At 34.1% G+C, this 26,740-nt stretch overlaps 1 protein-coding gene across 1 annotated transcript in view; it reads left to right on the forward strand.

Annotated features, from left to right (window-relative positions):
* Nucleotides 1-24,407, forward strand: part of LOC106050493 (uncharacterized) — a 43,145-nt gene extending 18,738 nt beyond the window's left edge. The window contains exons 15-40 of the mRNA XM_056006841.1: nt 709-972; nt 1,749-2,878; nt 3,798-4,092; nt 5,092-5,266; nt 5,380-5,512; nt 6,250-6,472; nt 6,680-6,817; nt 7,705-7,875; nt 8,346-8,545; nt 10,851-11,178; nt 11,384-11,527; nt 11,977-12,223; nt 13,769-13,890; nt 14,199-14,358; nt 14,854-15,058; nt 15,299-15,398; nt 15,638-15,793; nt 16,470-16,637; nt 17,458-17,694; nt 18,028-18,150; nt 18,552-18,737; nt 19,325-19,777; nt 20,812-20,996; nt 22,028-22,296; nt 22,698-22,766; nt 22,952-24,407. Coding sequence (XP_055862816.1) covers nt 709-972; nt 1,749-2,878; nt 3,798-4,092; nt 5,092-5,266; nt 5,380-5,512; nt 6,250-6,472; nt 6,680-6,817; nt 7,705-7,875; nt 8,346-8,545; nt 10,851-11,178; nt 11,384-11,527; nt 11,977-12,223; nt 13,769-13,890; nt 14,199-14,358; nt 14,854-15,058; nt 15,299-15,398; nt 15,638-15,793; nt 16,470-16,637; nt 17,458-17,694; nt 18,028-18,150; nt 18,552-18,737; nt 19,325-19,777; nt 20,812-20,996; nt 22,028-22,296; nt 22,698-22,766; nt 22,952-22,968 — 5,898 coding nt within the window. The 3' untranslated portion in view covers nt 22,969-24,407. The remainder of the gene's footprint in view (nt 1-708; nt 973-1,748; nt 2,879-3,797; nt 4,093-5,091; nt 5,267-5,379; nt 5,513-6,249; nt 6,473-6,679; nt 6,818-7,704; nt 7,876-8,345; nt 8,546-10,850; nt 11,179-11,383; nt 11,528-11,976; nt 12,224-13,768; nt 13,891-14,198; nt 14,359-14,853; nt 15,059-15,298; nt 15,399-15,637; nt 15,794-16,469; nt 16,638-17,457; nt 17,695-18,027; nt 18,151-18,551; nt 18,738-19,324; nt 19,778-20,811; nt 20,997-22,027; nt 22,297-22,697; nt 22,767-22,951) is intronic.
* Nucleotides 24,408-26,740: the final 2,333 nt, after the last annotated feature.

Raw genomic sequence — 26,740 nt, forward strand, 5'->3', positions numbered from 1 at the left:
GAGGCAAGTCCATAAATAGCAAGCTTTTTGGTGTATCTGGTGTTGAGAATAAGGAAGAAATGAGAATCAATATATTTTAAGAAACCATTGAATAATTTGTGTGCACGTTTCAGCACTGTATATTTCAAAGCTGTTAACAGCAGCAGAAGTCTGTGATTTACTTTTAGTTTGAAAATCCCCGGTAAATGATTTTTTGATTTATGACTCCAACCAAATATCAGCATTGAAGCCTGGGCTAATTTGAGTGTGCTCATCACTGATTACTAAATAAGCAATAATATTTATATACAATAAATATTCTAAATAAATCAATAGAAAACTTCCCCTTGTAGGCACTTTAGTATTAAGCTTGTGTAGCCTGCAACTGAATGTATTATGAATGTAAAAAAAAAAAAAAATTTAAAATATAAAATAAAAAAAAACATTCATTAATTAACCTAATTCAGTGTTTCTCAGCTTTGTGTTATTCTGACCCCTGGAGCTGAGGGATTATGTACATTTAAAAGAATAATAATGTTAAGCTATTAATACCACGGCAAAAAGCCTTGAGTAATGCTGAACTAGTTCAGCAACTGAATTTAACATTCAAAGAACATGTACTTTGAATTCACTGTGATTTATGGTAATGACTAAGGTTAGTAACATATTATCTGACATTAAAAGTTAACAGAATCTTTCATTCAGATGCAAATAATTTTTTTGCTACAGGTGGAGAGTGTCATCAATGCAATCACAGCCATTGCCAGAGGATTGCATAACACACTTAGAATTTACTGCGGTGATTCCTATACCACAGTCTGCCCAGAATTCCTAATTGCTCAGGACAAAGGCACAAAGTTTCTGGAAGAGATTAAGAAAATAACTTTTGCTATTGAAGACAAGTTACCGCCATCCAACATTTTCAGTTTTGTGGGTGGATCAGGTGCTGTACCATTTGAGATTTACAACTTCCGCAGTAATAACTACTTAAAGGTATTAAACTTTGCTTTTGCTAAAATCTTCAAATGTTTTTTGAAGTAATTGTGCCTAAACAAAAATCTGTTTATTATTATCAATTCCTTACCAAATTAATGGCAAATTATATTTGATTCCTGATAAGAACCTGTATATTTATTGATTAAATGTTTTGGTTTATTCTCTGTTTATTGTGGACATTTTGGCTGAGGGTTTAACTTCTTATCAGCTTAACCAAGGGTCTAATGTTCAAAATTATGTTAAGCCTAGTATATCTTTGAGCCCACTTATCTCCCAAATGGGTGTTTGACATGTTGGTGAAAGAAAAGGGAGCTGCTTTGATCTCATACTACCATCATTAATCTTGGACAGAGATGAACTCCACTATACCTATTCCATGTGCTCTTCGAAGATGAAGTTACTAGTTATGCTGATTATGACATGGGCTGTTAAAAAAAAACATCAATGGGAATTTTGGGTGTCCCTAACCCATCGTTAATTTTTTTTTTACATTAGAGTGATTTAGATTTCTGATTAGCTAGATGGCAATTTTGGGTGTCATTGCTGACCCCATAACCCCATGTTAATTTTTTTTTTTTACATTAGTGAGATATAGATTTCTGATTAACTACATATGCTGTGCTAGATGAGTTTGAAAAAAAATATAACCTCAAATTTACACTGCAATTAATTTCTTTAAATACTGATGTACTTTTATCTTACAAAAAAGTTTGTGATTCAAATTGTCAATGTTAACTTTGAAATTTACGTTGTTTATATTTGTTGTTTTATAGGTTGGTGATGTGAATCCCTGGGCACAAACATTGATATTAAACTCAATCCAGTTGTATGGTGGCGCTTCAACATCCAGTGTGATTTCCTCTTGTCAGGCCCCATGCCTTCAGTGTCAGTACATGTTCAACTACTTGACTTATTGGTACATTCCTGGAGACCTTGTCATTGGGGCCATTTTTGATGTTCACTATGCAGGCAATGGGCCTTTCAGCTGTGGTGTCACCAGGCTGGTAAATGGTGCTTTTTACACTGAGCTATTTGACTTTGCACTGAGGAAAATTAACAACGGCAGTACATCTGTGGGCCTCAGGAATGTCACACTTGGGGGCTTAGCATTTGATGGGTGCACCAACTCACCGAGGGCTACCACCATTATCAACCTTGTGCACACTGGCATGGACATTGAAGACAGTGCTGGAAATCCTTTCTCCACCACCCAGCTGATTTCATGGATGACATATGACAGCCAGACGACCATTGATGCAGCTAACCTTGTCCAGAAGCTCAACATCCCAATAGTGAGTCCAGGAGCCACCAGCAGTGTTCTAGACAACAAAAAGGATTTCTACACTTTCTTCAGGACCATACCCTCTGACACACTTGTTGTAAAAGGTATGGCCGACTTTATTAAGAAGATGGGTTGGAAGTACGTTGTGGTGGTCAACAGCCCAGATGCCTCAAGCCGCCAGTCTCGGGACCTCTTCCGCAAATACTTGGAAGGTTATGGAATTTGTGTTGTTGATTCCTATGAGTTTGAGACTGATGGCACTATGTTTGTCATTCTGGATTCTATTATCCAAGGTGACACCAAGGTGGTGGCTGTGTTTGCTGAGCCTGACAAGTATATTGGTGACTTCCTGCAGGCCAAGCAGACTATCTTCGCTCAGACCAACCTGATGTTTGTAGCCAACAGGCCATGGGACCCCGCTGTCACCAAAATATACAATAGCCAAGTTCAGCAGACTGTATTTTTTGATTTAAACCAACCTACAATCCAGGATTTCATTACATTTGTCAAAGCCAAAGATGTATCCACTAATGCCAACCCTTGGTTTAAAGAAATTTTTCAAGATTTAAGCCAGTGTAATCTGGCTGGTTCATATAAATATCCAACTCCATGTGCACAAAGGTAAAAACATTTTTGGTAATATGTCATTATTTTATTTAAACTTCATTGATCTTGTTATAAAGTTATCTTATCTTATATAATACAGATGTTACTTCAAAAAAGAAGATGGTTACGTCCTACGCGTCATGCATTCAGTCATGCATATTAACCAATGACCTAAATTCTGCCAAGTCACTGGTTTTCCTGGCTAGCTCATGCAACCCATTATCTGCTTATAATTGAACTTGTGTATTATGAAATACTATTTGATAACTGTACACATCACTCCTAGGATGTTTTTTTTTTTATATTTGTTATTTTTACATTATTTTTTGTTATAAAAATCTGTTATATATATATACAGTGCTTTTTTTTTGTAACAAAATAGGTGCCGGTTCTCAGTGATGGATTGCCTAACTTTTAACTACTAATAAATTAATAATAAACGTTAGAATACAAGAAAAGTAATAATTTTTTCCCCATAATGAAAATTAATATTTTGTCTCTAAGGCTGCTCTATTTGCTTGGCCTTTTAGTATGCATCGCCAGTTATGACCGAAACTATTTAGATGACCCATTTGCCTGACTTGCAATGCTTAAAACTTATGGGAGGGCAAATAGGGAAATAAATAGCATTGCATGCACAGTACATGCTAATAGAATTCTGTTTTCCTTCCACTCTATTTTCATCAATTATTTTTTTCAATATTTTGTTTCATTTCTTTTTTCTTGTTGTTATTTTTATTATTTCGAATACATAGTGTACCATGAGTTTTAAAGTAATTACAAAGTGTAACAAAGTTTTAATAAGAATACAGTGCATACATGAAATTTTAAAAGCAAGTTACTTATTTTACAAGTTACTTGTAAAAGTGACAAAATATTTCTCATGAAAACATGTTAACACAAAACAATTTTTTTTTTTTAATCTTTCAAACAGTAAGATAAATCAAGATTGGCATCAGGATATATGGACACTGTCTACTCTGAATGCTGTCTATGCCCTGGCCAATGCTATTCACAAAACTTTGCAGGCAAAGTGTGGCACCAACTACAATGGTGTGTGTGCTAGAGTTCTGTACGACTCTGACGTGTACAATGTGACCATGAGCTACATGGACTCAAGTAACTTTACAGAGGAAGTCACCAACTTGATTTTTAAGTTTCTAGACAGGGAAGCTGACCGTCCTTACTATTTAATGAGATATGATGGCAGCGGAGATGCTGCAAAAAATGTAAGAGACCTAAAAACATTGTTAATTAATGTAGCTCTTTTTTTTTTTTGAAGGAGTGGAAAAGTACTTGGCTACCAAATAGACGGTTTTGAGCTCAAATCCTGTGTTAAAGTAATGAGTATTGGTCATGGTGCTGTTCTTTCTAAAAACAACTAAATTTTTACAAAACCTGCCTTAAGTATTTCTTGGTTATTGTTAACATATAGTTTAAGTTCACATTTCTTAGTTTAAATATTTTTAACTTCCATTGAATTACCACAAAACAATGTTCTGATATAGGAGCCTTTTCATCACTCATTGTTTTATTTATTCAAAATTTTCATAAGAACCCCCATGATGGTTTATCTTTTTTTCCCCTGCTTTTGAGTAATATGTATTACTTTATTACTTTATGTCACAAATGTAGCATCAATGACTACAGTGCAGCTTTGGTAGCATGGTGTATGCTTTCTGGACTGTCATTTCTGGGTTCTAAGCCATCCTGCCACCATCCCTACATTCCTGTGGGAGCTTTGGGCTAAGATGTAATAGTCTTCAATTCTGAGGAAACATCAGAAACATTTCAAACAAACAATTCCAGAGTCTTATTTATAATTCTGTGTGATCTTTAAGTTTTAGAACTTATGCTCATAATTTAAGAAACAGCAAAGAATTTCATTGATCTAGCATTACAGATAACTATCTTTCTTTTGAATTGTTCATTAATCTGTTTAAAGCTTCACATGGCTTTTCACTGGTATGTCCTCCCATCCCTATTATATAAGGCATCTACTATATTTACTGAAATGGATTCTTGAAGTTTATTTAAGTATAGCTGACATCTTTTGAGAACATGCCTCGTTTCCTTGAAATTCTTATCACATCACTTGCCTGGAGATAGCAATTACTAACATTGCACCAGCGGTTTTAGTTATACTTTTTATATAGCTGAAAATACATTTTGAATGTACCTGCTTGTGGGTTATTTAATAATATTCAAACCTGTCTTCCTTATTTTAGCAACCCCTAGGTCAAATATCCAAGAATGCAGACCTCACTGTGTATAGTGACACAGAGCTCAGCTCTAATTATGGATCCGTTTTGTCCACCTGTTTGGGTGACTGCCTGGTGTGTAGCTCGGCTGCCTCCGGCATACAAGATATGACCATGACTACTGGTCAGTTCTATATCATTGGTAAGTATAATTTTATTAGTTCAGTATTAACATACCATAGTAAACAATTAAGATTAAAAATCAAGAGTTTGGGAATTAAATGTTTACTAAGTAACTTGTTTAATTTTCAACAGGCTTATTTGATATTCACAAGCGAGGGTCTTCACCATTTACGTGTGGGGCTATCAATGATAAACATGGACTACAGCTGCTAGAGGCTTTTCATTTTGCTTTGGAATATGTCAATAATAAAACTGGTATATTTAGGTAAAGTTAATACATTTACTTTTGTTGTAAAATGTTTGTTTGTAAAATGTTTTATATGTTTCGGATGTTCCTTCAGAGTTGAAGATAATTACTTCCTAGTCCAAATCTCCCGCAGGACGATGGGGGATGGGAGCGGGCAGGGTTTGAACCCGGGACCATCGATAAATCTGACCGACAGTCCAGTGCGCAAACCGCACGACCAGGCAGCCATCCTTTTGGTTTTATAGCCTAAGAAGATTGTTTTGTGAAATGGTCTGCTGTTCTGACGAGATTTGGTTTTACTAGTGGCGTTGTTAGTTAACCTAACAGTGATAAATGCCTGAAGTATGTTGGAGAGAGAAAAGGTGGCTGGCTGTTGTGGTGACCATTCTAGAGATAAATTATGGGCTGCAGAAATTGTTAGGTTTTAAACTTATTACACTTATAATAATAAGATATAATTACATTAAAAAAAACAAAAAAAAGGATAATAATAATAATTTTATATAAAAAAATTTAGTGTAAATGGTACATTATTTTTCAAATTTTGAATTATAGCCAAGCCTTAAATATCAAAATGACTTAAATTCTCTGGTCTGCAATTTAGGTATTAGACATGATGGACCTGGGGTGTACTCTTGTGGTTACAAAATGGAAACTTATTTTTTTGCCAATAGGTATACATTACTACTTGAAGTTGTATTTGTTTTTTTTATTTGACCCACAACATTCATTTATTTAAAATCTGTTTTTCATAGAGGCAAGCTGAATGGGGCTCAGATAGGTGGCATTGGTCTTGACATGTGTCAGTCCCCTGCCAGGGCCGCTGACCTGGTCTCCAACATACACAGCGAACGTTTGAAGCTTAAAAAAGATGGTAAAACTGTAAGTGTGAGAGATATTGATGCTTATGTTGCTACCATGGATACTGACTCATCAACAAGAGTAGCAGATATCTTGACCCAGTTAGCAGTTCCACAGGTAGGACTGTTTATCTCATTTATAATAGATTGAAATAGTTTTTAGTTGATTACCTATTAGGACTTGATTTCTAGAAAATATGTGTGTATATTTTTTCAACTGCATAGCTACTAACTAAAATCAGCTTTTGTCCAGTAATACTTATCTCTGTTAACATTGGTTGAGAACAAAAATTGAAGATTATTATTATAATTGTTCAATGATCAGATCAGTTATGGTGCTACAGGAATGGATCTGCTAGATAGATACAAGTATAACTACTTTCTCAGATCTGTACCTGCTGATGACAAACAAAGCCGAGCCATCGTTTCCTACTTGAAAAAATTTCGTTACAACAACATCCAGGTGAGTCTTCATCTTGGATTATTATTAAGCATAAGTAATTGCTAATTAGTCTAAAATGGTTTGCTTATTTTGTGTTAGTAGTTTGTAATATCATAAATTGTTTTGTTTTGCTCAAATCCCTGCCACTTAATCCCCTGGTCGTTAAATCTTTCCAATTTAATCTCCAATAAAATAATATTTTTTTTTTAGAAATCATTTTGTAATGATGCCATTTTAGGTTTTAACCAAAAGCACCCATTTAATTTTTTACCCTTCTTCATACTAAAATTTAGCCAAAGAGGAAACTTACAATATCAAAAACAGTATCAAAAACGTTAGGGCTGATTAATACTATGGCCAAGGTGTAGTGGAAGTAGTTGAAATCTTATGAGACAAGGACAATTAGAAGAATGTAATATTCATGCAGCTGAATTATCTCCTTATGGTTGTCTTTTACTTCTTTATTTGTTAATCATTCTTCCTTTCATCAGTCTTGATTTAGTCACCATGAATATGGGCAATTCAATTTTGACTTTGAGATAGCTGTTTATTTATTCCAATCAATGCTGACTCCACACATCCTCTGGAGCAAAGTCATATTTCCTATATAAGTTTTAAACTCTGTTAAGTGGTATAGAACAATCATCAGTATTTGTGTATATATTTCTATCCATATATCTACACATGTATGTAAATATGTATTGGGTTTATTGCTATTTGCTTCACTTTAGCTATCAACACAAGTATGCATCCTATGATATATGTGCACAGAAAAACTTGTTCATAATTTTTAGAATTCAAAATTTTTGGGGATAAAAGGATAAGATGACCAGGTTATTAAGTGATCAAGGAATTAAGTGACTAGGGAACCAAGTGACTGGACACCATTTTGCTCATTCGTTATCTAGGTCATTACCTCCTTTGATGAAATTGGAGAGCCTGGAGAGAAAGAATTTAAGCGTCTGTCCTACGTCAATAAAATCTGCATCACCAAGGAGTACTTAGTGGGTGAGGGTGGCAATGTGGCAGCAGACTCCCCAGGTGTGATCAGCACAATCAAAAGCAAGAAAGATGCCCAGGTAAGCTTTGTCTAGTTTGTTGTTGTGTTAGTTGGGTTTGCTACAGAGTAAAAGTTTAATGTTTACTTTTGTACATGTTTTATGTCAGAAATGTGAAACATATTTTTGGTTTGAATTGTACAATTTAGAGCATGCATGTTGTTTATTTATGCTGTGTCAAATATGTTGAGGTTTAACAAAAAATTATTTGTTTATATCCTCATGGTAATGATTAGATTATTTGTAAACACAACACAAAAGGGAAGTCAGTCTTGGAATAAAATTTATGCTGTGCAAATTGATTGTTAAATTCATTTTAATATATTCTGTTTTAGGGAAATCTACATTTCCAATTAGTTCTATAGTTTCAAATCTTGAAAACTAAAGGCATGTAAGATCAGGTTAAAAAAAAAAAGGAAAATAAAACAAAAATAAAAATTTAATGTACATATTATTGTTTGAATAAAATTACCAATAAATCCTCCTTCTAGGTTGTAATTCTATGGATGAAGAACCCACTGCCACTTTTAGAAGCAGCCAGTGCTGATTCTGAAGTAAGTCGTACCTACCTGTTTATAGCCACAGACAAATGGGGAGCGGATGTTGACTATCTTAACAACCCCAAGCTGTACCAACTGCTGTTCTACAGGAACTTGGTCATACTGGATGTAGAGACTGCTGATATACCAGAGTAAGTTTGAGCTAAATTCAACATGATTGGTTAGTTGTACTTTCTTATAGTATTACAAGCCTAAAAATTACATTACCTGTAGATGTTTGCTTGTAGAACTAACCTGTCAATCAGTGAGTTAACATTTAAAAAGACTGTCATACAAGCTCACAGTCTCTCATTGATTTGATGAATACAGTGAATTATAATGACATCAGTATTTAATCTTATGAAGAAAGACTTCTTTATTATGGTCATCTCAATAAAGTTTAAGAAAATAATATATAACTGAAACTGTTTAGATCTGCTCAATAACATAGTTGTATTTTGCTCCAAGAAACCAACTTCAATCACTCACAAAATTCCCCTTGTTATACAGAAGCTTAATAAAATTAAAAACCATGTAATGTGTATACTGTTCAAAAATACTCACATCTTGAGAATACATAAACAAAGGAACATAACTCTTTCATGCATGAATAACAAACATTATTTTCAGTCTTACCACACATGCTACTGACAGATGGAATTATAAAACGAGTAGTTTACTGTCAAATTTTGTCTGTAGGTGTGAATCAAACATATATTGGGTTGCAATCATCATAGTTCCCCCATGAAACATTAACTCTTTCTCTCCTAATTGACGATGCCAACGTTGATTTAACCCCATTAAATTAAATTGATTTTTAAATTTATAATCTTTAATTTGAGTTCTGTAAAAAGAGCATGCATTTCCCTATAATTCAATACCAAAAACATTTTCTGATATTAAGCACAAAAGTTATGGAAGCATAATCATAATAGGATAGTGAAATACAAATGAGCAAAATGAATAATACTATCGGAACTGGGAAAATAATTACGGAGAGAAAGAGTTAAGAGCTTTCAATTCATTGAAAGAGTTCACATATTTTTTGTGGTCACAAATTGACACTGGTATAGTTGATTGTCATTAGACCATAAGTAAAAGTAAAGTTACCCTTTTAGACCTTATGATCTGTATGGTAGATGCTAAAAAGCTCATCTATTTGTGTGGCTCATGGTTAATGAAGTTATCATGTGGTCAGCACTATGACCAGCTGCCTTTACTTTTCCCCAACTATTGTCAGGTACCCATTAGAACTCAGTGGACTCACATGCACCCTAAAGATCCCAAAATTAAAAATCACAGTCTTCACCAGAATTTGAACCTGAGACCCCTGGTTCAAAAGCCAAGTACTTTACCACTCAGTCACCTTGCCTCCTCAGTTCTGGTATTAGACCAAGGTTACCAAAAATGAGGCTTTAATTCCTGGTGGAGAATAGAATTTTGAAATGAGGGTCTTTTCAATTCACACAGTTCTCATTATTTATTATTTGATTTCATACATGATTTTCATTTTAATTCACAAAAACTTTTGTACTCACATGATCTTTGACCTGAAGTCCTTGGTCCTGCTAAGAATTTTGTCTCATGTACTTTTTAATTAGCCACCCCTTCGAAAGAGGAAAAGACGCTATTAGTTTTGTATGGCCTGTCTGTCTGTCCATCCGTCCCGTTTAGATCTCAGAAACTAGAAGAGAAACTGAAAATCGGACATCATGATATTTTAGATCATTCAAAGTACTGATGCAATGGCTACTTTTTTCTTTTCTGAAAGCGAAAAATCTAGTTTTTTAAATCAATTATGCAAGCAGTTTTTCATAAAAATACACCATTTTTACAACTATTCACTATTAATAGTAACAAACACTGGAGGCTTTTTAGTAAGGGAGTTTCCATTTACCATTTTTTTAACACATTTATGCAAAAAGTTTTAGATTTTTGATACATTTACAAAAAAAAAATCAACTTTCTTTAAAGACAAAAAATCTATTTACTATGCAAATAAGTTGGACATAATTTAAAACAACAATTAATAAGTAGTTTTTCATATTATTGCGTGAACTGCAAACATTGTACAATATCATAGCACCATGGAACACAAAAGAAATGAATTTTTTTTTTTATTTTTTTTTACGGAAATGTTTTTTTCTTGAGGCTTTGAATAAGAGATTGACCCTTTACAAAACAATAGATTAGATATTCATTATAAGACATCAGTTACGCCAGGTTCACATCTAATGTCAGATTCACTTTCACCTATCCCTTGGTTTGCTGGACCTTTGGGTAACCACACAAGATCTGTCAACCTTCTTTCTGCATTCTTCTCTGTCATTTGCCTTTGATTTCATTATGATATTCTTTCTGAAAATATTGATACCTGCCTTGGTGAACCACTTCTAGGGTCGATTTTGAGTTTGTATTTCCACTTAAACTGTCTTTGTAACCTTGTTTTTCCTACAGTTATGATAAATATTTGGAGAAGAAAAACCCCAGCAACTACAAGTTCAACCCTTGGTTCCAAGATTACTTTGAGATGATCCAGAACTGTTATTGGGACTCGCCCAGCGGCACACGCCAGAGAATGTGTGACCTCAGTTCATCCATACCCCGGGCCAGTAGCTACGTTCAAGACTCCTATGTCCTCTATGTCATCAATGCTGTGTTCTCTGTGGCACTTGGCATCCACAATGCCTTGGAGGCTGTGTGTGGTCAGAACTATGCCTCAGTTTGTACCAAGTTTTATTACAGTGGGGAGAGAAGGCAAAAAATAATGGAAGGTCTACTCAAGGTACACAACTTTCATGTTTTTGCTTTACTATTCTCCTTTCTCATACCAGCAAACAAAAACCCAGCGGCACTTTGGATGGCTCATTATTTCTGTTTTACAATTTTCTTACTGCTTATCTTTTTGGGTCTTGCATAATTCTGATATTAGGTTTCTCTGCAGCTTTTAAAAAGAATCTAACTTTATCAGTTCTGTTCACACTTCACAGGTCAATTTTACAGATGACACCCATCAGCCTTTCTTCTACACCAGCGACGGGCAGAGTGACAGAGGTTTTCACATCTACAATGTCACACATACAAGTGTTGGCTTTGTCCCCAACCAGCAACCTCAAAACATAAGATATCAAAATGTATGTTGTTATAATACAACTTAGTAGCAATATGGTTCAGTAAAAGTAGTTACATCCCTTGTAATTTTTTTTAACGAAATGTCAATTTAAACTTTGAAAATGTGTTTGTTTTTTGTTTCTATTTTTGTTTTTATGTTACAGATGATAAAATATAAGTTTAAACCTAGACTTGAACGCTAGTTAAATTTAACTAGTATTCTTTACTTTGTATGAACATTAAACATTGAAATCATCTTTAAATATTTCTTGTATTGTGGTAAATCATTGATATAGAATATGAGCATTATTGAACTGAAAAAGTTCACATAAAATTGTGCTAGACTTCACAAAATTAACATGATACTAGGCATATTTTATATGATTTAGTAGGTGATAATTAGTTAAATTAAACCCATGTACCATGCTAGATCTGTATTATGTATAAATGGTGTAATGTACTCCATCACCAGGTTGGTTCATACAATGACACACATTTCCTCAAACTGGACATTACCTACACCAACAGTTTCAAGGCTCAGTGTGATGCCTCAAGGACTGACCCCACTGTTGATGATTGTGTTTGCCCATTCCCTGTTGCCATGCCGTCCCGTTTCATGAAGCAGACCAATGGAAACAAAGGGCTGTCAGTGGCCTACATAGGGGACATACATCTAACTGACCCATCTAAGCCTCTGACCTGTGGCCGTATCAGCACAGGTAGGTCATGGCCCTTATTTTTGTCTTATTTACCTTTGTCTTAATGATTTGGAGCAGTGATGCCCAACCTTATACGGCCTACGGGCCATTTTAATTTCTAACACTCGTGTCGCGGGCCACATTAACCAAAAAGATACCAAAAAATGAAATAGAGAATAAACCATTTTAAATAGTTATATTACAATTTCGTGGCTCCAATAGGCCTACTTACACCATAATTAAATTACGTAACAAGGGTTTCAGGTGAACAAGTTTTCTACAAAAATAAGTGCTTGTAAACATTGTGATCATAACCATCAATGTTTTTTTCGGAAATGTAGACAACACGGCGTAGAAATCTATTGTCTGTATTGTTTGAAATTTCTCAAGCTGGAAATCTGGATTTGTAAGTCAATCAGCTCCAGTTGGTGCCACTCCTCATCAGCAATAGTAATTATTTCAAAATCTGCTGCTCTGTCATTTAGTTATGAATGGATGATTTTCACCAACATCGTCTACTCGACTCGCTTTGCTATTGTCATGCCAGAAACGCTGACAGCTTCATTTTTTTTTTCAGGCCGATTTTATTCCATCACTGCTAGCAAGCACATTTTTATGTGCTTCATTTCTCTTGTTAATGTGAGCAACTCTGTAGCCTACATTACAGTCTACTCATTTCTTGACTTCTTGGTCAATATTTTCGTCAATCGCTCAACTCTAGACGTAACTTTGCGATCTTTTCTTGGCGACTCAAACCAACAATGCCACCATATTTTTGTAATGGTTTGTTTTAGAATGCCGTTTATGCTATGTTCCTTAAAAACAGTCACATTTTACAGATCAAACATGTTGGCTTATTATGTTCCACCAACAAAAAAAATATCAGTCAACTTTTCCTGGAAGTTTCAACATCCAATTTTCGTTACTTCGGCTCTCCCGTTTCATTTACGTACAAATGTGACACGACACGGCACCAATCATGTTGATGTCAAAAGTACACGAACCAAAATGATACAGAAAAGATGTGAAGTGTTACACACATGAGATGTCAAGAACACGGCTAGCTCTAGACAGCCGCGGTATTGTCCAAGACTGTAAATTCTAAATTAACTGTCAATTCTTGTCGCTGAAAAAAAAGCCTTGAGTTCTTATAGAAAAAAAGTTAACATGAATATTACAAGAAAATAGATTAGAATGAAATCCATCGAAGAAAAAAAGCTAGAGTCCTAACAGAAAAAATAAATTTTTCAACCTTTTTTTTTCCCTACATTTTGTTTTGGCGGGCCGGTCCAAACCACGTTGAGGGCCGGATATGGCCCGCGGGCCGTAGTTTGGGCATCACTGATTTGGAGGTTTAAAGATCTTATAGCTTCTCAAAAGACAATGTCTGAGGGTCTTGGGAATTTTCAAACTATTCCAACCTTTCTTATTATTAAAATTAGTATATAAATAACCAAAGTTTGCAATAAATTAAAATATAAGCAATGCATGTATAAAAATTTAAATTTTAAATTACTCTCACTTCTGTAAAACGTATAGTTTTAAACTTTTTTTTTCATCATATAGGCTTAGAGCTTTATAAATTGTTGGCTTTCTTTTATGCCATTGATCGAGTTAATCTGAATGCTAATGGTACACTAGTAGACTCAGTAAAACTGGATGGCTTGGCGTTGGATGGTTGTTCTCAGGTAATTATGTTAAACTATACTGCTTGGTTTTAGATAGCTTATCGTTATTGTCATTCAAACAAATTCAATCACCTTGGTTTGGTTTTGGTTTATAGCATAGTGAAATTTCACACCTACCAAGAAAATGTACTTAACTTTTGTGTGATTCTTTAGGTTTTGAAGGAAATTCAATATCTATTGACACTATAATTCTAATTTTTTTTTCAAAATGTTTGATCATTAATAGTAGTCCTAGTGGTTAGCTTAGCTGAAAAATAAAATGTTTTTTTTCTTCATAGTTTTATCTTCTATACATTTTGTTGTGCTAGACAATCCGTTTAGGTCAGGATGTTTACAATGTGCTGAGTGGCAACCAGTTGTGTGACTCAGATGTTAAAGGAACAATTCTTTCACCATCATCCATTGTGGCCTTTGTCATTGACCTTGACAGGAATACAATTCCTGTGGCCCGGATGCTGTCAAATGAAAGTAAAAAAAATTTTTTATTGGTTTTGTAAACAAATTTATTTTTTTTCTTTTCTGTGTATAATTTTAGGTATCAGTACCACAGCATATATTACAAAATCTTTGACATGCTTACATTTTATTAAAATATATAAAATTGTCCAACAAATTGTGTTTTATGAAACTTGATTGTCTAGCTTTTACTTGAAATATGCTTCTGAAGCTCATGATGGTGAAAAGGCTATTTGGATGGTCTTTATAAGTAACTTTATTTAACAAAGTACATAGTGAACAAATCTTGTCATATTAGTTGGCTCACAGGGTGATGCTGTCTTTGATAAATTTTTAGCATAAGATAATGATAAAGTTCACAAAATCTTCTGTCAATAATAAAAACACCTTTTTTTTTATGTTCTTGTTATAAATGGTCATGATAATTTAGAGGTAACTCAAATAATATGAACAATTCACTTGAAGAAGTAACACAATTTCAACAGTCAATCTTTTTTTTTTCTTCAGATATCACTAGCATTTCCCCCACTGCTGGCAGTGCTTTGCTGAGTGACCGCCTCCAGTTCCCATATTTCCTGAGAACCAGGGCAGACAACTTACTGTTTGCAAACATTGTTTATCAGCTGGCCAAATCAGCAGGTTGGGATTACCTATCTGTCCTGTACACTGACTCACTGGCCTATCAGACTGCATCAGACTCACTGCTGGACAGGTAGTTAATCCCTGATTATCTTTATTGTATGGAGATTTGTTTGTAGAAGGGATGCCAGTGAACATATTAGTTTGTTTCAAATGAAAATTGAAGGAATGTTTACAGACATCCTACAAACTCTGTTAAAATGTTTTAACATTTTAGGTTTAGTTTGATTTATCTATTTTTATGATTACATCATATTAACCATATTGCATTGAAGAGTTGCCGCCATCATATTTTGTCTTTTTTTGTGTCTAGCTCCCGAGCTGCTGGGGCCTGTGTAGCCAATTCTGTTCCACTGTCATCAAATGCTTCATTGGCTGAAGCTCAACAAGCTTTAAAGACTCTAAGCCAGAATGTAAGCAGCTATATATCTTTATCTTAAAAAGGTTGATGTTATTAATAATGATTTTTAAACAGTTGTAAACTTTCAACAGTTTGAGGATTTCTGAACAAAAGCAAATAACTTTTTAACCCTAAGATAATGTAATCACAGTGTAAAGAAATAATTTCATGGTTAATTTTATTTTGTGTCATATCTTTATGTATATGTACATTTTTAATAAATAGGTTTATGAAAAGTCTAAATGATTTCAGGTTGGATCCAAAGCTGTTGTCCTGCTAGTAAGTCCTGACCACCTAAAGCTGTTGATGGAGGCCAGTCAATCACTTGGCCTTGCTGGTAGATTTGTCTGGATAGTTCCCTATGACTGGACTTCTGACTCCAGCCTACTAACCAACTTGGAGCAAGAGGTATTATAAAAAAAAAAAAAAGTTCCATCCTCCTAGTTAAAAAAATTTGGTATCTCAAACAAGGGAAAGAATTGTACTTGACTGAATTGGTGGTATATGCTTGATTAGTCCCCTTTATAGGTCTCGTCATCTGAGGCTAATAATATCTTCCATGTTGATATGCTCTTCACTAGCAGAGCATAAGAAAGCTTTAGCCCATGAGTTCGATTCAGGTCGTATACTTTTTTTTTAATAATTAGATTTAAAAAACGATCATCCAGATACCCCATTCTTTCTCCCCAACCTCTTTCCACATGGTCCAGACAAGTTATAGGATCATAGCGTATTGAGAAAGCTAAAAGCATGAAATTGCGCTAAACAAAAACAATTGGTAAAAATATCTCTAATCGCACAAATTTATTATTGTTAATCTAGATCTATTACAAATTTCATTACATAACTGATGCAAACTAATTGATACACTTAATATAAGCTTTGGTGTTTTTTTATATTATTTGTTTGTACTTTGCTTATTTAAATGTGCAAACAATGATGGATGTAGACAAAAGAAATGAATTTTCTTCAATGCAATTATTTCTTTTCCTTTATGAGAACATAAAAAATTGATTCAATAATTAGTCACCTCAAAAATAAAACATGTTTTCTGCTTTGTAAAATGTTGTCATTTGTTTCTCAGATGGCCGGGTCACTTATCATTGAGCCAAGGTCAGCCTTTGTTCAGGATTTTAAGAACTACATTAGTCAAGAGCTGAGTTGGAAGAACAGGAACCTGGGTAAAATCCCAGTGGATTGGTTCCAAGAGATCTATGAAACTATTCACCAGTGTAACATTTTGGACACTGAGGTAAAGAATGGTGTGTGCATGCAGCCTTGTGTGTGTCTGTGTGTGTTTGTCAGAAGTAACTACGTTTGACAATTACAAAGATCATTTACAGACCCATTTTGATTTGTCTTTTTAACCCATACTCTGTCTCTGTGCGATTCTTAGTATAACATTCCATGATTGACCATATTGGTCATATTGTCTAACCCTAACCCTAACCCTACCTCCCTATCAAAAGTCATCCTTCAAGGTATAGTGGAGGGAGCCTTAAAGAAAGGGTTGTCCAAAGAAAAGCTGGAGAAAGTGAAAGAAGGGAATGACCTCTCTCTTGATATCCTGCTAAGAACTGCTGCTGTGGGAATAGTGGAAGGATTTGGCTACGTGAATTGTCACAGGAAGAAGTCAAGGGACAGATGAGATGAGAATTGATTTGTAATGATCAGGGATGAAGGGGTTAAACAATAAGTATTTAATAGGTTTCATTAATGGAGTATTAAGTGTAGGTATATGATATAATGATCAGGGATGAAGGGGTTAAACAATAAGTATTTAATAGGTTTCATTAATGGAGTATTAAGTGTAGGTATTTCAACCTTGATGAACCATTCTGAAGCTAGTGAGTCTATGTGTCTGATCATTGAATGAGCACCTTTACTTTCCACAACTTATGTTTTGTGTGGAGAGGCTGACTTATCCTAATTTTTACTTTCATCACTGCCATTGGTTTCAATCAACATATTATCCCATTTACTGATATCATTTCTACAAAATTTAGAAAGCAATTTCTATAACATTTTGAAAATAATGTAACCAATACTTCAACTTATATGCTCTGCTGCAGAACCCTACCAATGTGATCTATGCCAAGGTTTGTACTGGCAATGAAGTCTGGGACAGCATCAACATTCCTCAAGACTCCACCATTCTACATGTCATGATCAGTGTGCTGTCCATTGCCCAAGGTCTTAGTGACATCTCTGCTTGCAAAGGCCTGAACTTGGGCATTGCTGCCTGTCTTCAGCTCCGTCCCAACAAAAATGAAGAAATTTACAACAGCATTTCCAAAGTCAACTTCAGAGTAGGTATCAATGCAGTAAACAATTATTAATTCAGTAAACGTGAGGTATAATTCAGTAAACAATAATTATTGATTCAGTAAACATTAGTTATTGATTCAATAAACATTAGTTATTCATTCAGTAAACATTAGTTATTGACTTAGTAAACATTGAGTAGAGCAATCAATTTGGTCTACATTTTTAGGTTTTTCAAGTGATACTTATTTTTGTATAGACAGAAAAAAAAAACATCAATGTGGTTTCAGTGAATTTTTTTTTATTTTAATTTACTTTGCACTTTTTATAATTAAACTTGATTTATGTTTTTTTGTGTGTTTGTGTGTGTCTGTTAGGTTTTGCCTGAGCTGCTGGGAGATAAATCCTTTTCATTTAATTTTGATGGCTATAAAGCTGGTTACGTCATCAAGAACTATCAAGTCAGTACAGCTGCACCAAACCCTTATGTTGCTCAGCAGGTGGGCTAATTAAGATATCTCCTTTTAATTATAAGATTTTTTGGGGCTTGTGATCCAAAGTTTCACTATCATAAGTTATTAGATAAGGGTTAGTCTGTAAAGGCCATTAACTCTTACATGATGATCAATTTATGAAAACTATCAACTAATTTCAGTTTGTAAAACCTCTATATTTATCAGTAAATGGTTAATTAAAAGCTCTATATTTATAAGTTAATGATTAATTAAACGCTCTATATTTATCAGCTAATGGTTAATTAAAAGCTCTATATTTATCATTAATGGGTTTAAAGTGAATATTTTAAACTATCATAAATATATTCTAGTTTTCACATTTTAAAGGTTTTGCTAAAACAAAATGAACTAACGTGGGTGACATATTTAAACATTTTTTTCCACAGATTGGAGAGTTCACAAACAATGGATTGACCCTTGACCTCTCCCAGTATGCTGCTGGCAATCTTTACAACAGAGGCCTGGTTCCATCATCCTCTTGTGCCCAAGGCACCCGGTGCACATGTCAGCTTCCTGCTGCAAGCTCATGGACATATGAGCCAATATCTTTGTCAGATCCTTCCAGTGTAAAGGTAAAATTATCTTCTGAAATATCTTTAATAATGCAATTCAGTAAGTAAATAAAGAAAAAAAAGAATAAATCAAATAATGCATGTAGAGTATCTTTTTGGTTTTCACTGTCAGGCTATGAGACTAAGAGGGGTACATGAGGGTTCTGTTTGTCACTGTTGTTTAGTTATGGTTTTAAATATGTAAAATAGGAAAGGCCTCCGTAGTCAATCCTGATGAAAAATCAGGAGATGGCAACCTTCATGTAGTTTGCAGCAAAAATCCTAAACACCATGGCAGATCCTTCAACATCTCTGATCCAGAACTTATGTATATATATATATGAAATAAACTGTGCCTGGCATATATTTGCCAGACACAGTTTATTTCATTGTGAATTGAAAGCTACTTACCAAATTATTTGAGGTAAACCTTAATTTATTTTCTAATGAGTATGTTACATTTGCAGAACTATAACCTAATGATGCAACAAAACAAGCCAAATTTTACTCTGAATGTTTGTTTTTTTAAGTCATGATTGCTAATGAGAGATTTTGATAATTAAACAATTTAAACATTTTAAATTTTATGTCTTTTCTATTTAATTCAGGTGAACGGTAGATATACTGATCCTCAAACTGGGCAGCAAGTGACAGTGAACAGCATCCCAGGCATTGCTGACCGTTTCCCACAAGCCTGGGCTGTTATCCTATCAGTCATTGCCGCAGTGGGTGCTGCAGTCTCCCTGGCCATCTTCCTTTACCTCCTCATCATGTACCCAGTCCGTGGCGGCACTTCCATCCTTGGCTACATCCTCTCCTTTGGCATCATCCTTCTGTACCTCATGGTCTTCCCATTCATTGCCCATGCTGACGAGCGCATTTGTGGCCTGAGGAGATTTGCTTTGGGCTTGGTGTATGCGATTGTATATTCTGCTTTGATGGTGAAGCTGATTGACTGCTTCCGTGTTCGTGCCAAACATGATGTGTACAATGTCAAATACAGCAAGATGGGTCGCCCAGTTGGTCTATTTTTAGTGACACTGTTTTTTGTGATTGTGCAGGTCAGTGCAGAAGTAATTTACTTGAATGTGATAATACCCCAAGAAATGAAAAGGATGTCTACAAAATATGATTTTGGGAGGGTTTTTTTTGACAACATATTTATTTGTAATTATTGATGGTAGTTTTTAAAGTTATAATGGATATTTTCAGAGAAGATTCTTACTAGTACTAGGAGACTAAATTTGTTATGTAAAAACTCATTTAAAACAAATGTTTACTATCAATTTTTTATTCTGTTAGTAACCAGAACTAGAATTTGTAATATTTGTGTGATAATACTAATTTTGTAACTTATAAAGATTTTCTCATCCCGTTTGTATTTTTTGAGTAAAAGAATAGAATCCTTGAGGGATTAAAGGGCACAACATGGCTTAAAGTGTGCCAAATAATCATAAAATTAATTTCTAGCACACATTTTTTAAAATTTGGTTTTAAATATTAATAACTGTTAACTGTATTAAAAATCTATGAACAATTTTTTTATTGCATCAGCTGATTTCCATTTCTATTCTTTGGGCTATAATCACATTTCTTTGTAGTAGCATTTGTTAAAATGTCTTCATTATTAACTTCTTTAAGCTTTTCTGTTATAGTTTATATGGATGTGTGATAGAACATTTTGCTATGTAATAGAACACTTGAATGTGTAATAGCTTCTCAACTAAAGTTTTTTTGTGAAAGAATTGATCTTGCAGGTTTCAGATTATGACGATTAATATAGTTTTCTCATATTTCCCATCTTTAATTAAAAGTTCTGAGGATTTTTATTGTGCTGACTGGTTTCAAATTATGCTTCTAACTAAAATATTTCTGCTGTATGTACTTACCTTTTTCTTTGTTGTTGTTTAGCTTGTACAAAGATGTAAAACACACTAATCAACATGTCAGATTTTCAAATATTTCCATTTAGCCCCCTAAGTTTTTTTCAGAAAACCTGTAATCTATAGATGGCAGTCTTAAGCATTTGATTGGCTAGTTTCTTATTCTAGTTTATTGCTTGAATTACTTAAACAACTTAGTCACTATTCCCCAGGTTATTATCAACACAGAATGGCTGATATTGGAGCCTCCAAATGTGGAACGTATATTCTATAACAGCATGTACTGGCCTCGCTGCTCACCAGATGACTTTTATGATGAAGGATTAGTTCTTTCCTTAGTCTACATTATGGCTATTATATTTTTCTCACTCATTGTGGGACTCTTCACCTATTCATCGTAAGTCATGTTTTTGTAAACTGGCATACCACTTCTTTGGAATGTGAACACATGTTTTAACCTTTTTGTATGATTTGATTCAATTTTTTTGTCAGATTAAGGTATTGTGTTTCATTTTGGAACAATAAAATATTTATGCTAGTACTGGTATATTTTTGATTGCGACATATAGGTTGAAATGTTTCAGCTTGCCTAACTAATTGAAAAAGAATTCCATAGAGATGGTGGTGTAACTTTCAAAATTTGCTTATAGTTAGATTAGCTAGGGTAAAATGGGTCCAATAAAATCTCATCTGCTTGGATTTTATGGAATTCTTGAGCTACCAGTCTGTGATGATAAAACTGATAACTGAAATGAAAATCTCAGATGAAAGTTTTAGGTCTAAATCCTGTTTGACTTGATTTGAAAATATTTCTGATTCATCTTTGCTTTGATATCTGACATTTTATAAAGAAGTATTCCATGTAAATAATCAAAAGCCAACACACCTTCCCCTCTGCAGACACTGATCCCACCTTTATGAAACTGTTGACAGTTCCTTTTTGTGGCTGCCTGGTCATGTGGTTACTGTCGTTCAGAATTATTGATGGTTCTGGGCTCATACCCGGCCCAGTGCCATCCAACGTGGTCCTGTGAGAGGTTTGTACTAGGAAGTAAATTATCTTCAACTCTGAAGGAGCATCCAAAACATGTTAAACAAACAAACAAATATTTGAATGCCCCAAATTATACTGCCTCATAAAACTCCTCTCCACAATCAAGCGTAGTCATCTCACTGTGTAGCAGTTACAGAGCAGTTGAAAAGAGAAACAAGCTGTTTTTCCTTGGCATTAAATGCAAAAAGCTTAAAACTGGCTATAAATAAATTAATGTGGAAAGATTAGAAGACCTAGTGCTTGCTAACCACAAGGACACCTTCATAACTTAGAGCTTAAAATATTTTTTTCACCCACTAAAAACATTTTTTTCTTTTCAAGAACCCTTAACCTAATAAGTAACAATGTTGTTTTGTTTCTATAATTCTTTCTAGCAACAAAAATCATCGAGAGGCTCGTTGGATCCTTGGTATACTTATTCTCAGCATTCCCTGCTGGGTCATTTGGTGTGCTGTGTCTATTCTTGGTGCTATCAAGGTCAGGGATGCTGCGGTTGCTATAGGCCTGATTGTTAATGCAACAGTCATGCTGGCACTGGTGCCTATACGTAAGCTGTACCTCTTGCACTCCTACAACAAAATGTTGGAGGAGGAAGAAGAAGCTGAAGAGGCTAAGAGTCAGTTGTATGCTGGCAGTCAGAAAGGTAAGTCTGTCAAATGGAAATCCTGTTTCTTTGTTCACCTGTCACATACTGTTTCAGTTAACATATCTAACCAAAAAAAAAGAAAGAAATGGGAATTAATAATGCTTTTGAACTTAACAGAAATGAAGCTTGATTTTGAATTTTAAAAACAGAAATTATTGGATGACAGTTGAGAGTGACAGACTATTCCTCTGAGAAATTTGATTATTATATATATCATAACAGTCAATGGGCCTAAAACAGCTCATGGAGTGTGGACTAAAAATATATTACATTTTTTAAACTAGATCCATTTTGGTAAACAATGTCAACTGGCAGACATCCTGTCATTTCTCTTTCTTTACCTCACTTCATTATGACATGCTCATGAAAACACTTGAAGTCATACATTTCTATTTCAGGATCAAATATGTATGACAACAAACCAAGGTTACATGATGAAAGCTCTGTTAGAGGTTCTCAATTATACAGTAAGTATGCAATCATAGTTTGTTGGATTAAAAAAAAAACTGCAAATATTAAGTTGTAACCACTAAAATTTAAATATCTTTTATGATTTTTTTTTTTTTTGTGATAAAACAAATGAAAAAAAAAGTATTAGTAGATTTTATTTTGTTTTGCAATCATAAACAGTTTTTTAAAATTACTATTACAGGTACAGCTGGTCACTGAAAAGCAAACGTGGAATACACTGTGTATTAATCCTGTCAACATTTTTAGTGATAGATTTTTTAGTGTATTGCCTTTGTAATATAAATTATTGTAAAATTCATTAAGTTGAAATTATTGTATAACTATTCCAACTCCTGTCACCATCCTCAACAAATAACTAGCTGAAATTTCTATTTCAGTTCATGGAGAACTAATTTAATTGTCCTACAGCAAGTTGTCATCCATGTTCATTACATAGGACAAAAGTATAGATTCTAGTTTGGTACAAATCTTTTAGTAGAACTTTACTACAGCCAAATTAGTAATTGAGCATTATATTCCGCCCAAATATTTGAAACATTGTCATTTGGGTGTCTTTTATTTTTTGAGTTAACATCTAATTAGGTCTCATCGAACTAGATCTAGAATCAAACTACCCTACATTTTTTTTCAAAATATTTCGGAAAAGTTTTGTTTTTCAAATTGTTTGGGGAGATTTACGAGAGAAACAAAAAAAAAAGATAATTTGTTAGCGGTATGTTTGATGATGAATTGATGTGAGAATTGATCTCTTCTTATCACAGTGCCTTAATCTTGTGATACGTGTTCTTAATATGACTGTTTGAGCTTTATTGTTGTATGACTGTGAGAATGAAAGGTTTGTAATTATTTTCACTTTCATTATATGTTATATATATATATATATATACATATCACTATTTATGCAACCCTATTTTGTGTTTTTTTTATGCTCAAACTTAAAACAAACTAAAAATCTTCACTGAAAGACAATAATAAATCCACATTTAAAAACCCTGAAAAAATACACTAATCATTTTAAGTTATAATGTGTTGTATGTGTGATTTATTATTCATAAAGTTTCGTTCTTTTGAATTGTATTATAAAAAAATACATAGATTTACTGGTACTCATATATTTATGAAATAGCTGAACAGCTTCAAACCCCTAAATAGCTTTAAATGTACGAACTGACCTATATTATTTTTTTTTTATTTCTGGGTCAATCATTTAGCACACATTTCATGTAAAAAAAACTGTTGTCATAACAAAGCAGTCTGTTAAATCCAAGTTATTCATTTCATGTGTTGCATCATTAGTGAATTCAATTTTACATTATACATCATGTACTGTATCTGGAAGAACTTGTGTCCACATTGCAGACTATTTATATATCTCAGCAAATGATTCTATTAAAAAGTGGGTATCTAAATGTTCTTCATTTGTATGAATGTATAAAGTGGTTTTACTGCTCTTTCTGATTAAGTGGTTCCCAAGCTGGTTTGCAAAGGCATCAGAGTCTATTGTTTGCTGGTCTTGAACATTGATGTTTCATTCATAGAAAAATGTCTTTAAACCTAAACCTGTTTAAGGTTGTTGTTTCTCATTTCCTTTGTCTCATGTTTTCCATCAGTTTTAAATAAACACATGTTCTTGAGAATATTTTGGTAACTTTTTGCAATGTTATTAGTATTTTGCAATCTGGTTTGGCCAGCATTCTGAATATGATGGACAGACCTTAAAATGATCTTAAGTGGCATGAGGGTTTTGGCCATTAACTCAAAATGTCTTAGATATTAAGAGAGCATGGTTGGCTGTACAGGTATTATGAGCTTCAGACTGTTAAACCCTGCCGTCATCCATACAGGAAGTTTGAGATAGGAATTTAAGGAATTATCTTATATATTCTGAAGAAGTGTCTGAAAACCTATAAAAGAACAACTAAAGGATCTCAAGCAGAATAAAGCAATGGCATGTCTAGAGTTTTTACTAATTTTTCTCTTCCACCTTAAAGAGCATAAGTGAACAATTTTTCTGATGCCATTTTATTCAATAAGATACAGAATAACACATTGTTAAAACATTCATGACGAAAGCAGGCATCTCAGCCATAGATTGCTTTAGTTATGAAGACAAGAGATTATAGAAACAGAAATGGCTTGCTTGTAGACCTACATAGTTTTAAAACTGTACAATTTTGTTGATAGACTACTTGTTGAATTAAAAATTAAAAAGTAACAAATTGACTGATCAGCATATCTATAACCTCCCTTACACTGCGGAGGGGAAAAAACTGTTTTCAGCTAATGTGTAGAACGTAATAATTTTTTATTTTTGAAGTAAAGTCTGTAAGCTATAAGATAAGGCTTTACAAAATAAATACACAAGCTATTGAAAATGTTCATCATATGTATACCAAGTGCACAATCCACTACTACTATTATTTGAACTGCTGCAAAAACAATGTCAAAAATACCAGGATCTAAATTTAATATATAAGCGTAGATAGGATTTTTTTCCAGGAGGGATAAATAACTTTTAATTTACAATAGGTTATTTCTGGAGTTAGTGGCATGACAGCTAAAGGAGGAGGGGGGTACAGAGCAGAGCACTGCGCTAAGCACCATTTCCTGTATTCGGAACAATAGCAATTGCTATTCTTCTAACAAAATACAGGTCACATATTAAATGTCCTATCTACTAGAGGCTAGAACTGGTACAACACCAGGTCAATTTGTGAAGCGTGAATCTGGGATAGTGTTGAATCTCAAATGACTGCAGTTTGCTTTAGGTTGGTTTGTTTTTTTTTAGGCTGTGGCTTGAATTGTAACTTAGATTTACTTTATTATTAATGGATTCCAGCAAGGATAAGAAAGAGGGCTGAAAGGGTGAAATCTTTTTTTTTTTTTTACACTCATGAGGTAATTACACTTTTGCTTTACGTTATTTTATATTTTAGTTATGAAATTTGTTCATTGTAGTTTTGCTTTAGTTTTTACTTTTGGGTTGAGGGGGTAACATTCTCAACAAAAAAAAAAACCAACCTGGCTGCGATCATGGCATTTTGCTATTTTACTTGTAATTTTTATGTCTATGGTTTTAACATATGGGTTTTAATCTATTTTTTTAAAACTATTATTATTGGAGATCGATTTTAATCTCGAACCCCCGACTTTTGCTATGATCATGGAATATAGTGATTGTAGCTTTTGTTTTTTTAATTGGAAGTGGGTTTATAGTTTCCAATCCCAACATGTACTATTACATGTACTACTATAACTCAAGGAAATGATCGTGTTCGTGAATAAACTCAACCCCACCCCACCCTCCCCTTAGCTACGCTCATAGGAATTAGTGACTGTAGTTTGCTTTATTTTTTATATTGAAGAAGCGTTTTTTTTAGCTTCAAACCCGGCTGAAGGGAGGTTTTAAACTCAAAACCCTCTGGAGGGTTTTTAAAACTCTTTACCCTCTCGTGGCTACTCCCATAGAATATGGTTTCTGTTGTATGCCTTAGTCCAGAGGCGGTCTTAGCAGTGCGTGGGGCCCTGGGCGAATGTCATATGCGGGGCCCTGAGCCGTAAGGGAAGATTATAGACTATATATCGTCCGCCTCTAAAGCTGAAGGCCTTATTTCTGTTACAAAACGTACCGTACTATCTTACGTAAGTAGCCTACTGTACTATTGGCCTTGTAACTGCTTAAACTCGAAGTGTTCCCCACCTTAACTTCTGGATCTGATACGTCCACAAAACGCTATGTAAAAGACATGTGTTTTTTTTTTTTGTGGCTGACATCAAGCGTGCAGACAAATATGACAGGAAAATATGCCATCATGTCTTTAAGCTCGTTTTGAATACTATATCCGAGGTAGGTTTACTTGTCGTGAGTCTCGGCGTTCTTAATTCGCCGAAGATGTTCTTCGACCAAACATATAAACTGACCTGACGGTGACAAGGGAATCTCCTATTGCGGTGCCCCCCCCTTAGGCGC

This window comes from Biomphalaria glabrata, chromosome 12, assembly GCF_947242115.1.
Source record: "Biomphalaria glabrata chromosome 12, xgBioGlab47.1, whole genome shotgun sequence".
NCBI lineage: Eukaryota > Metazoa > Mollusca > Gastropoda > Planorbidae > Biomphalaria > Biomphalaria glabrata.